Raw genomic sequence first — 13,702 nt, forward strand, 5'->3', positions numbered from 1 at the left:
TCGATGAATGGACAGATGTCTTCTTCTGACAGACTGTTTGGGAAATCCCATAAACCACATGGGCCTTGTTTCTGAACTGCCGCACTTTCTGTGTGTGTCAGTGTCTGCTGAGTAACATTCATTAATGAATATCAAGAGATATGTAGGAAGCTTTCAGTTTGAGGTTACAAAACTCTTCTTGTCATGAGCCTTCTCTGTGTCAGAGAGCTTGACAAGAGTAGCCTGACCCCTAAACAAAACACTGAGACTGTCACTGAGTTGGGTTTAGTAAATTTATTTGTAAAAATAGGGGCTTTTGGCAGTGGCTTTACAGGTACCACTACATTTACAAAGTATAACATAGTACTTCCTGCATTACCTGAAAATAGCTTATTGTTTACATAAACCTGATTAAAATATCCAGAATTTAACATTTCTTCCACAGATATAAGTTATCCTAAAAGTGACAAGAAAAAATACCAAAAAGCCTTACCACCATAGAAAATGGAGATAATCGACACATACTGAAGTCAAAGACACAGTACTGTAGAGGTAGTGACTTGTAGGAGAAGGCAGTTTAATCACCGGAAAAAAAAGTCATGCTTCCTCTGAAAACGCTGAAGAGTTGGAGGAAACTAAATAGAAATGCACGTGGCTTGTAACCTCAGATCAGTCCACTGTGATTGTAACACTGGTCATTTTAGGTGTTCAGCTGCACAGCATAAATCTGCTGTACTTGACTGAAGGTCACTCTGCTCTGGTTTGAAGTGTAACAGATAAGTTACCAATATCTCGAAAGCTGTAAATATGGCGACGTTTAGCCTGGTAGCTTTGCGTGCGCACCTGCACTAATCTCCAAGTACAATTATGGTATTTGTACCATGATAATAATGAAAGTGTCAATATTAATAATGAAATTGCACTTTGAAGGGAACCAGTAAATGAAAAATAATTTCATCTGACGCACAACCTATAAACCCTTCCTTCAAAACTCTATCAGCATTTGGGGTCAACAAGAACAGAAACCAAACGCCCCACAGCCTCCATCCATCTAGAAAAGTTTCTTAAAATACCCTAGGCTCCTACTGCTCAGTTTATTAAAAGGCAGCTTAAAAATGTTTGTGGTTACACCCGGTAAAGACGGGGTGCTTTATAGTTGGGAAAACGGGGAACAAAATCCTATTTGCACACTGGCCACAAGCTATAGGTGAGAAAAGGGAAACACTCCTCTGCTTCACCCGAGTCAAGCTTGACAGCTCATTTATAGACGTATACGCTGTCATTGAGGTCATCTCCCATTTCTTGTATATTTAGAATACAGATCCACAATAGTGTGTACATGGAGAAAAAGGTGGCTTCTGGCCTTATTTTAACCAGGTTAGAATGAAAACGGTGGAATCCATGAGGTGCCAAATTTACTCTAAATATCAGATACATTTTCCATTTTAATTTTCAGTAGTATTGCACATTTAACTGTTTAGAGTACCAATAAATAGAGGGATCCCTGTTTACCAAAACAGTTATTATTTCTTTATTTAATGCTTCAACCTGCTGTCTCTGAGAGGAGGCTGGTGGGATCCTCGTACTTTTTTGTGAGACCCGATTGTGTTTGCTGTTATTACATGATAGTCATGTGTACACCTCGCTCAAAAGTTTGCTGCTTTATTAATCTCTGATGCTTAAATTAAAAGGTATTGCCTCTGAAAACTAAACGATGCTTAAGTGGCCAGTTAAAACTTGCTGCCATCTTGTCACTCCCAATGAAAAATGCAAATGACTACCTCAAGGCTTGCAAGTCATTAAACAGCAGGACAATTAAATGTCACTGTATTTGTGGGGACAGCTGGACACTTTCACGCATCAGTTGTGGGCTATGTGTGTTTTGACAAAGCCACTTCTTGTCTTGTATCTGGCTAAGAGTTAGGACTTTTGAATAAGAGACATAATCAGAAATGGGCAGTATTTCCATTTACTGTATAATGGAATTCATGGTGAGAGTTGGAATAAGAACATAGACTAGTTTTGAAACTTGGCAGAGATGCTGGCAGTGTATTTCTTAATGATATCTTAAAATTCTTCTCCTTCTTCCTCTCCCTCAAAGGAGTCAATGCCAACTTCCTCGTAGTCCTTCTCCAAAGCTGCCATGTCTTCACGAGCTTCTGAGAACTCTCCTTCCTCCATTCCCTCTCCAACATACCAGTGAACGAAGGCCCTCTTGGCGTACATGAGATCAAACTTGTGATCCAGACGGGCCCAGGCCTCCGCAATGGCAGTAGTGTTACTCAACATACACACTGCCCTCTGTACCTTTGCCAGGTCACCACCAGGGACTACTGTAGGGGGCTGGTAGTTGATACCCACCTTAAAGCCTGTGGGACACCAGTCTACAAACTGGATGCTCCTTTTGGTCTTGATAGCAGCAATGGCCACATTGACATCTTTGGGCACCACATCACCACGATACAGCAGGCAGCAGGCCATGTACTTACCATGGCGTGGGTCACATTTTACCATCTGGTTGGCTGGCTCAAAGCAGGCATTTGTGATCTCAGCCACAGAGAGCTGCTCATGGTAGGCTTTCTCAGCAGAGATGACTGGAGCGTAGGTGGCCAGAGGGAAGTGAATACGGGGATAAGGCACCAGATTGGTCTGGAACTCAGTGAGGTCAACATTGAGGGCACCATCAAAACGGAGGGAGGCTGTAATGGAGGAGACGATTTGGCTGATCAGACGGTTCAGGTTTGTGTAGGTAGGGCGCTCAATGTCCAGGTTCCTGCGGCAGATATCATATATGGCTTCATTGTCCACCATAAAAGCACAGTCGGAATGCTCCAGGGTTGTGTGAGTGGTCAAAATAGAGTTATAGGGTTCAACAACAGCTGTGGAGACCTGAGGAGCTGGATAGATGGAGAACTCCAGTTTTGACTTCTTACCAAAGTCAACAGAAAGACGTTCCATCAACAAGGAGGTGAAGCCAGAGCCAGTGCCACCTCCAAAACTGTGGAAAACCAAGAAACCTTGAAGACCTGTGCACTGGTCAGCCTGAAATAAACAAACAAACCGTGATTACCACCAACAAAATATCACAAAATAGACCAATTCATCCATCCATCCATCCATTATCCAACCCGCTATATCCTAACTACAGGGTCACGGGGGTCTGCTGGAGCCAATCCCAGCCAACACATGGTGCAAGGCAGGAAACAAACCCCGGACAGGGTGCCAGCCCACCGCAGTAGACCAATTCATGCTTGGAAGAAACCTGTTTATTATGAGACTATTACCCAATTTATTCTTAGAGATGTCAACAGATCTTAATGACATGGTGGTATGTTGCAACGGGAGAAAGCCACGTTACTCTTGAGGTCACTGCTTGATGTTTTCTAACAGAACTGATAATCAAAGCCACGTTTGTCTATGACAAAATTCGTTTAGACTATACAGGCAATGTCCAAAGAGGAATTGCACTACACATTAAGATTTTTTGAACTCATCAAATAGCTCAGCTTGACATTAAGAGGCAGAATGATGCTTTACTTAATTACCCATCATGTCCACATCCTTATTCAACATTCTTGTGGAGTTGCTCAAGCAGGCTCTCCGTGACTTCAAATAAACTTCAAGACTTGTGCTTCTCAACATATTCCTTAACACTGTCCTAAGTCAAGTGCAATGTTGAAGGTTCTAATGTGGTTAGGACTTCAAGTAATACTCATTTTGCCTCTTTTAAGGGTTGATTTAACATTGATGCATAAACATATTAAAGTTAAATAAATTCAAAAGTAAATATAAATCATTCTTTATTCATTTTTTATCACTTTGAACTTTAATAAATACAACTACTACCAACTCTCTTAATCCATTTCAGGTTCTAGGTGAGAGGTATGATCCACCCCAGGAGAGTACCCAGCGCATCCCTGGGCAGCACACTTACACAAACAGCCAGTCTCAGTCACACTGGGACAATTTAGAGTTGCCACTTACAGTAACATGCATGTCTTTGGAATGTGGGAGGAAAATGAAGACATGGTGAGCACGCACAAACTAAACGCAGGCAGTGGCCAGGCCACGATGCAAATCCAGGACTCTGAAGTTGGCAGGCAGTGGCACTAAGCACGGCACCATTGTGCCACCCAAATTAGAAAGTGCTATATAAATACAGTAATCCCTCGCTATATCGTGCTTCGCCTTTCGCGGCTTCACTCCATCGCGGATTTTATATGTAAGCATATTTAAATATATATCGCGGATTTTTCGCTGCTTCGCGGGTTTCTGCGGACAATGGGTCTTTTAATTTCTGGTACATGTTTCCTCAGTTGGTTTGCCCAGTTGATTTCATACAAGGGACGCTATTGGCAGATGGCTGAGAAGCTACCCGGCTTACTTTTCTGTCTCTCTTGCGCTGACTTTCTCTGATCCTGACGTAGGGGGATTGAGCAGGGGGGCTGTTCGCACACCTAGACGATAAAAAGCTCGTCTAAAAATGCTGAAAGATTATCTTCACGTTGCTATCTTTTGTGCAGCTGCTTCCTGAAACGACATGCTGCACTGTGCTTCGCATACTTAAAAGCTCGAAGGGCACGTATTGATTTTTAATTGAAAAACAAACTCTGTCTCTCTCTATCTCTCTCCCTGCTCCTGACGGAGGGGGTGTGAGCTGCCGCCTTCAACAGCTTTGTACCGGCGGTGCTTCGCATACTTAAAAGCAAACAGCACTATTGATTTGTTTGCTTTCCTCTGTCTTTCTGACAGACTCTGCTCCTGACACGCACTCCTTTGAAGAGGAAAATATGTTTGCATTCTTTTAATTGTGAGACGGAACTGTCATCTCTGTCTTGTCATGGAGCACAGTTTAAACTTTTGAAAAAGAGACAAATGTTTGTTTGCAGTGTTTGAATAACGTTCCTGTCTCTCTACAACCTCCTGTGTTTCTGCGCAAATCTGTGACCCAAGAATGACAATATAAAAATAACCATATAAACATATGGTTTCTACTTCGTGGATTTTCTTATTTCGCGGGTGGCTCTGGAACGCAACCCCCGCGATGGAGGAGGGATTACTGTATATGAATCATTTATTGATTAACTGTGCTATATTTACAAAGTACAAATGAAGGCCCCGGTTGGAGAGATATTGTATGTAGCTTTCAGAATTTGCTGCACATTTGTGCTTTGTTTCATAAACTTCAAATCATTATCAACTAATAGGAATTACGAACAAACATTTTAAAAGTTATTTACATCTTACATTGTAACCAACAAAAAATAAACCCAAGTGCTTCCCCTTTTTGTGAGAAGCTTGTAAAAACTGGATTCCTGTCTTGTAATATGGTATAAATAAGTGCATTTGTAGAGCAAAAGGCAGTTTTCGACCAAATGTACTTTGATGTGCAACCTAAAGACCACTGTTGTTTGAAATAATTGTACAATAGGTTCCAGGTCTACCATGGAAAAAAATGGGGATTAACAAAGACAGACAGGAGAGAAGGAAGATGCTCACCAGTTTGCGGATCCTGTCCAGCACTGGGTCAATGATTTCCTTGCCAATGGTGTAGTGCCCACGGGCATAGTTATTTGCTGCATCTTCTTTGCCATTTATAAGCTGCTCGGGGTGAAACAACTGGCGGTAGGTTCCTGTGCGGACCTCATCTGCAAAAAGATAGATGTGATTATCGTGAAGAGTATTAAACTGGAGTGGAATTCAAAGCACTGGCCTGAACAGGCATTGCCAGCAAATTTGGTCTGTTTCCATTTTGCTAAAACAACAGTTTACAACCAGTGTGCTGTGCTATATAAACCTCACCAGCACTGTTTTGAAAAATAAGACTTATTATAATAATAGGATTATATACTGTATCTCTAACCAACATTCTGTGGCATCTCACCAGCAAAACTGGCAGAGCCAATCTTTAGACAGTTCATCTTTCCATTCATTTTCTAGCACAGGAAGAGCCTGAGGCTGTCTTGGCAGGACAAGATTCATGACAACAACAAAATTTAGATGAGATGCCAGTTTACTGGATGGGTATATTCACTTGTGTCTGGCCAGTTTACAGAAGCCAATGTTATCTAACGTGATTTTGGAATAAGGGATTATTTAACTGACCAGCAACAGATTACTGGAGTTGTAAGGCAGCAGCTCTTGCCACCCACAAATCTCTAAAATTAATAACATTCTCTAGTGTAGCTCCTTGTTACAGGCCATTGAGACCAATACTTATATTGTGACTAAATGAAAAACGGTGATTTCTCAATAGCTTACTCAATGGCGTACTGTTTTGGTGAGTTCAAGTGGCTTTGAAGACAGAATGTAGACCAGATTCTGTACATACCAATCACTGTGGGCTCCAGGTCCACAAAGACAGCCCTTGGCACATGTTTCCCAGCTCCTGTCTCACTGAAGAAGGTAGTAAAAGAGTCATCTCCGCCACCAACGGTTTTGTCACTTGGCATCTGCCCATCAGGCTGGATCCCATGCTCTAGACAGTACAGCTCCCAGCAGGCATTGCCCATCTGGACTCCAGCTTGGCCAACATGAATGGAGATACACTCACGCTATGCCAAAAGAGAAAGACAAATGAGAATACATGCAGCAGAAAAGCACTTTTGAGAGATATTAAAATGAAGTGTGTTCACTAAGTTGGCACCCTAGTTCATATATATATATATGACATAATTGACAACTTGACTGAAAGTAACTCTAAAAGCAAGTTTATTTCCAAATGATAGTTTCTCGGTTAATGCATTAAAATATCTGAAATCTTTGGGGTGTTGTTTTTTACTACTCCGACATGAAGTGTGATCATTCACCTAAAAACTAATACATCAATGTCTGCAAACATAAGAGACATTTTAGCCAATATTTTCTTAACAAGCAAAAGAAGTTATCTTAGTATGGTTTATATTTGTATTTTAAACAGGTGGCACTTTAAACACTCAGTTTTACTTGTCTCCAGAACCTTTTCTTTTACTCTCAGCAACCTGCACAACCCGTTTATTCATTTTACATTCCAGGTTGTTCCATTATTGTGTGGAGGACAGCCAAGGTGTGTGCTGGCATGATCGTGCGCAAAACAGGAAAAAAGGATGTGCCAGCCCATTACCGGCTTCAGCTGCTCACACCCTAAGCAAATTTAGAGTAATCACTTAGAGATAAGTGCATATCATTGCAATGTGGAAGGAAATTGGAGTACCCAGAAAAAAACACATGCAACAGGAATGGTGAGGCAGCAATACTAATAACTCGAATTCCAGTCCCTCAATCCAGTTTCCAAAACTGCAACACTAGAAACAAGGCAGGAGCCGATCTTAGGTGGGACACTACCCCACTGCAAGGCACAATGACGCACTCCACATACTGAGCAACCTAATAATAATAATTCTTTGCATGTATATAGTGCTTTTCTCACTACTCAAAGCGCTCAGCAATTGCAGGTTAAGGGCCTTGCTCAAGGACCCAACAGGGCAGAGTCACTTTTGGCATTTACGGGATTCGGACCGGCAACCTTCCGATTGCCAGTGCAGATCCCTAGCCTCAGAGCTACCACCTAGCATGCGGATCTTTGAAAAGGGAGTAAACTGAACAAACTCTAGAGAGACTGTCTATCTCTCCTATATAGTGACCAGGCAGGAGTTTGTACCCGGGTCTCTTGAACAGTAAAACTAACTGCTGCACTAACAAGCTGCCCGTTGTATTCTAGCCATTCCCAAATGTGAAACCTCCAACCCTCCCGGGAAGAAAAATTCAGCTGGACCCCACCAACAGGACAGCCAGTTTTAGCAGCTGCCGTATCAAAGGCGAAAGAGGCCGAAAAGAGAGGGTGTCAAACCTGGCCCTGCCTGTCAGATTTCCTCACTGAAGGCAAAGGGTCACACTTCTATTTTTAAAAAATGGACCATCGAGCATTGGAGCTCAAGTTACTGGAGCTTATTGCCTAGTTTGGGTAGGGACTTGCAATCCTATTTTTGTGTGGCCACATGTGAGAGTGAGTAAGCAGGTGTCACTGTCTGTTCAGGTCCTCAGAACTAAAGCACAGTGCACCTTAATTGAAGGCAAGGGGTGTTCCATGTTGCAATTGTTAAAAGACACACGTCACATGCACAGGCTCAGTTCTGCTGGTCTTATCAACATTGCGATGGTCATAATAGTGGAGTCAAAAATTAAAACGTATTGAGAGCAAAGATGGTGTCGCTGCCCTTGAGGTTCTCACATCCTCGGTTACTGGGAATGAGGGAGTGGTGAGAACCTTATATTTGGAAGCACTGTCCTGCATATATATACTAATAAATAATGATTTGTAAATGAACACCCATTCTATACAAAGTTTGTTTTATTTTGATTTTGTCTGGTATCCACCTTAAGAATGTGTGTTTATTCTGACCCCAGCTGGTATGTTTAATAGACTAATCAAAAATGTTTACTTGTCATGGCAGATGGCGTACGTTGTATTCTTCAGACGAAAATCTTATTGGTACTGAAATATCTTTACACAGATTGCCAGTAAAGATCGTAAGGTATGTAAGCCTATCCATCCTTTCATTTTTTAACTTACTACAGTATATGTACTACGATGTTGATGACAGCATCTCATGCAAAGCAGGAACCAAGCTTGGACAGAACATATAGAGCATGAGCCCACATTCAGTTTATCATAGGCCTAATATGCCGCACCGCGTCTGCAGGGGTTTCCTTTGGATTTTCCCCCACATCCTCACAGACATGCAGGTTTGGTAAACTGAGAATTGGCCACTATATGCATGAGTAGGCCCCATGATGGTCAAGCCATTTTCATGCCTTGTGTCCAGCGATGTCAGAATAGGCCACAGCTCTTTGTGACCCTGACTTGGATCATGTTATGTTCTGTTCACATGTTTGTGTATGTGGTGTACGTATACTGTATAAAATGTGTGTGTGAAAATGTTTCATACTCTTTAAATATACTTGTAAGGTGACATGTTTTACACATAAAAAGAATCATTTTATTGGTTTTGTGAATAAACAAAGCTTTCAGGAATTATAAATTGTTTACACAGTCACTAGTACTGCAGATGCCTTTTAAAGTTCCAAAGTAGAAAAAAGCACATTTTGGCTGTCCTTCCATTTTGTGAACCAAAAAAACAGATATGGAAGGGCCTTTCATGAAAACAGGGGAAACAATGCAGGATGTAGCCCTAGACAGAGTGCCAGGCCACTGCAGTGCGCATTCACACACTCTGGATTGAATTTGAGATGCCAGTCAACTTTGGGATGTGGTAGGGCACTGGAGTACCCCTAAAAACGAACAGTGACATGGGCCAGCCGTGCAAACTCCACACAGATGGTGACAAGGCACAGAATAGAGCCTGTAAGGCTGTGGCACAATCACCACTGTTCTGCCCAAACCTGCATCAGAAGTCCAGCTGTTCCTGCACAACTAATGCTAGAATGGAAGTGCAGAAGATTGGTTTCTTTACGGACAGTTAATGTAACAAATATTCTGCGGACCTTGCACCTTACTGAGATCTTTCATGTGTACAAGCTAAAGTGCAAACACACATCATGTCTGCTGCTCTAGTGCTCTTTGCCCAGACCATTCCTCAGTATTGGCAAACTGCAGCCCTGTGGCGACATTCACAGCCAGGGCAATCTCTGCACACACACAGCAGCCTGACTGGCACCACTCCAGCAGTGACCTTGCAGGTTGCCAGCTGTCCTCATACTAGCTGTTCTCAAGCTGCACCTTCCATGGCAGGCTACAGCATCAGATGTACTTTATAATTCAGGACTGTTTTAATTGTCCAGATCTCAGTTCTGAAATATAACATTCCAGCAACCCACACTATGTACCACTAGTCGTAAATGTGATACAGATTGGGATCATCTCGCTTTCTTAAAAGAAATTGGAGGCTGCTCCCAGTCATTGCCCAGGAGGCAGCAACTACCATCCTTATTTTTGTAGTATCTCCACATTCAATGGTAATATTGTCACATGATTGCATTTAAGGTATAAAGGTGTCTGCAGTAGTGCTAATATACAGTATATCCCTGCTTCCCATATTGTGGACTTTGCATCCTAGTAAACAAGTTTGATCAGGGCAATCCGGCCCTTTATTGCAAAATAAACATACTATATGTGGGTAAACATTAGGCACTCAAAAGAGAGAAGCCTCCATTTCGCTCATTTTTCTGAGTGAAGACTCAATATGGGAGCATATCCTGCAGTGCCATATGTGAAAAGCAAGCATTCAGTGTACACAGGGACTCCTCCTAAATAGGTTAAGTCTGGGTGTGTCGCAGTTGCAGGCAAGCCAGAGACTCTATAAAATGAAGCCGTGGTTAAAAATGCAAAAATATGCTTGCCCATCCTTACATGCCTCACTGTGACAAGCTCTGCACGAAGTGTTGTAAATACTGCCCAGCGGCAAACCGAATTTCTCAGCTAATGAATTATTGATGGAGTGCGACAGCACAAAAATGCCACGTGAGCTCTTATTTGTGTATGTTAAATGACTGAATGTAATCTGCTTCTATTTAAGTGAAAACAGGAAGGAAGACTTCTCTTTTTGCTAATCCCCTGCCTGCTACAGCAGCAGAACCAAAAGATCTGAAAGCAAGCAACTGTACAGTAGGTGTAGCAAAATATCAAATGTGGTAGAAACCAAACTGTCCAGTCTTACAGAAGCACTGTTCAGTGACAGCCAATTTTAGTGCTTAAGCACCGAAGACTAGGTGTTCACGCAATACAAATTGTGCACAGATATAATTGTCCAATCAGCAGCACTTGTATGAAACAGAATGAGCTTGTCTGCAGTGTTCTTGTAGACATGTGAATGACACCAGTAGACTTGTAGATGTTAACCAGAGACCTTTATAATATAATCATTAATACAAGCTGAAGGTGAAATCCACGCACCTGTGCACGACACGTCTGCAGTCTGTACTTTGTAAGAGCATTATCAGTGCCGCTCCTGAAGGTGTGGTCAGACTTCCTGCCTCTGCTGTGTGTGTAGGTCATCTGTGTGCCATTCAGTGGGTAATGAATGACACGTAAAAAAGGCCCTCAGTCTGACCTTCCCTTTTTTTCCTTCAGCACTGACAACTGCTGCTAAACATGTAAGAATATCTAAATAAGTTCAAAAATTGCCAATCAGATTAGCTGAGAATGCTGACATTCTAAAAACATTGATCCAACAGTAGTGGCGGAGGACGGATATGAATAGAGAAAAAAGAAAAAGCTCCGTCCGATCCACACCTGCTTCACCCCACAGCCGAGGGATTACCGCAGCTCATGTCTAAGCGTTCACATTACTGAAAGACTAGCACTTGTTGCGTATGTTGCGTGTATCTGTGTGGGACCCCTTTATATTCATCCTACTATGTTGCATTCTTAGATGTACAAAAAAGCACACAGTGTAAAGTTTAACGTGTCTGTAAAGTGGGAGGTACATTCAACTACAAGCAGCACATAAGCTGTGTTACAGTACTCTGCTATGTGCGTTAGCCTATGAAATTTGCACATCCCTTTGTACCAAATTGAAATTTGCTTTCATGGACAGCTAAAACGAAGCCTGCCTATCAGTTTTTACTAAAATAAAGGTCTCGGATACTGAACAATATTTATTTAAATAAACGTATTGTTGAATGACGTTGTGATGGACAAAGTGGGTTTGCAACTTGAACATGTGTGGATGTGTGCCTGAGCACAGTAACAGGATCCCACTTTAGCCCTGTTGTCAACCTATATATAGTCACAGTGCTCAGTGTTTTAGTTTTCATTTTTCTATTTTCTTTAACTAAGCAGATTGGACTGCTTGTGTATTTTATTGTTTTTCTTGCAGAATAAGTAGTAGCACACACACGCACAAATACACACACAGACACATATATATTGCTAGCACCGTTTCTCACTTTATATGTGTGTATCCTGTCTTTGATACACGGAGTACATACTGCAAACATTTATCACTAGTTACATTGCTGTATTAATGCATTTCTGAACATAACCATCCTCCTATGTGTAAAGCTGCTTAATCAAATGCTGGACCACTCGGAAAGTCTCGGGTGCAAGCGAACACAAACAACCTAACTGGGTCAACTCTCTGGAGTGGGGTTACAACTGGGGCTGTAAAGGAACACTGCTAAACTCTGGAGTAACACCCTTTTCTGAAGACGCTTAATCCAGTTTTCGGTTGCTGGGCCCCAAAGTCTATCTGTCTCCACTGGGAATAAGATGGAAACCAACCCTGGAAGAATCACCAGTCCCATTGTAGGGCTCACTCACACGTCCAACACCTGGAGTACACACTGATTCAGAGGAGGGCTGAAATCAAGCCCACTCTCCAGTAGTTGTGAGGACATTATATGGGGAGAGAGAAGAGTAAGAGTTTCATTTAAATATATGCCTGTCATCCTGTTCAGGGAGGGTTCCTGCTTTGAGCCTGTTGTTAGTTTTTGCCTGCATTCATAAAGTTTATAGCCAACCATCCATCGACTTTCCAAATGTTAATTTTTATAATACAGAGTCTCAGGGAGTCTGGGACTATTAAATTCAATGTATTATATAGTGATGTGGCCATAAGATGCCTTAGAATGCCGCATATTTTTACACTATAAAACCACTATATACACATATAAATGCACCCTGTTTTAATAGTTACGCATTGACATTTTTTCTCTTGTGTATTTTTAAGACTCCCTGACATGGTAGTATAAAATAAATTAAAATACTGTAATGCAAAATAAAACAAATCCTGAAGAACGAAATCTTGGTAACAACTGGGCTGGCTTTTTGACCAGGGTGGCGGCCACTTTTGCCACTACAATGGGTTCTGACTATGCGTCCTCCTAAAGTTGGCACTTGTGTGCCGCTTCACCTCTGAGCATTCTCGTTAAAGGCTGGCAGTAACTATTACTCGGCATTTATGTGAAGTGCGAGGTTACGTGGAAATTCAGTCAGCATAATTCGTTCCTACCTAATTCTGAATGAAGCATTTGTTACAGCAAGATACAACGTCTGCTTTTAGGTATTCTTAGCTGCTCCGTTCATCAGCCGAAATCATTATGATACAAAATAAAAGCAAGGCAACACGTTTTGCGAATCTGAGTCCTGTGTGATGTGGTCTATTAAACAGCGGGTCTATCCACGTCAAATACAGCGGCGTTTTAACTACATTAACTAGCATTGTTTAGCGTAAATGCTACCTATTAATATGTTTATATCCTCTTGCTGACTCCTTATAAAAAGAAAAACATCCAACTTACCATGTTGCTTTAAATAAGTTGTGTCCACAGCAGTGAAATATTGGGAAAGAAATAACGCAGCGCACAGCTCTCACCACGAACCAGTCAAGAGGTCCCAGTGAGCGCGTCTACAAGGCACACCGCCCCGCCCCGCGCCTAAAACATCCCGAAGAGGGGTGTGGCCGGGGGCGTGGCCCACTAAGCTGTGTCCGCCTTTCACTCAGAAACACCTTTGTGTCGCCGGCTGTCACCGCCATCAGGACGGAACCCTTCACGTTGCCGGGATGTGTCGGAAAACTTCAGCCCCGAGACTTCTGGAGTCTGGAGTACTCACTCCATCACTGATTTGTTTCGTGTTGACTCTATGTACTCTTCTGCTACTTTAAGAACTGAATTTTACCGAGAAATATCAGACTATTTGCCACGTCAAAGATTTTGTACATTAGATAAAAAGCAGAAGTGAGAAGCCCGTGCCTTTTTTGTTGACATTTAATCAGCCCAAAGA

General features: G+C 42.1%; 1 protein-coding gene across 1 annotated transcript; it reads right to left on the bottom strand.

Annotated features, from left to right (window-relative positions):
• Positions 1–258: 258 nt before the first annotated feature.
• Positions 259–13,368, bottom strand: LOC114655905 (tubulin alpha chain). The gene is made up of 4 exons (XM_028807196.2): positions 13,219–13,368; positions 6,311–6,533; positions 5,479–5,627; positions 259–3,021 (listed from the first exon to the last, which is right to left on the bottom strand). Exons 1-4 carry the CDS (start codon positions 13,219–13,221, stop codon positions 2,047–2,049), a joined length of 1,350 nt encoding a protein of 449 aa, XP_028663029.1. The 5' UTR covers positions 13,222–13,368; the 3' UTR covers positions 259–2,046.
• Between the last annotated feature and the right edge of the window lie 334 nt (positions 13,369–13,702).

This window comes from Erpetoichthys calabaricus, chromosome 8 (assembly GCF_900747795.2).
Source record: "Erpetoichthys calabaricus chromosome 8, fErpCal1.3, whole genome shotgun sequence".
Classification (NCBI taxonomy): Eukaryota; Metazoa; Chordata; class Cladistia; order Polypteriformes; family Polypteridae; genus Erpetoichthys; species Erpetoichthys calabaricus.

Bases quoted from the DNA above. Each gene is read 5' to 3' on its own strand.
- LOC114655905 (XM_028807196.2), bottom strand. The intron at 5,628-6,310 runs GTATGTACAGAA...ATCTTTTTGCAG, and splicing joins CCTGGAGCCCACAGTGATTG to ATGAGGTCCGCACAGGAACC. The intron at 3,022-5,478 runs GTGAGCATCTTC...TGTTTATTTCAG, and splicing joins TGGACAGGATCCGCAAACTG to GCTGACCAGTGCACAGGTCT.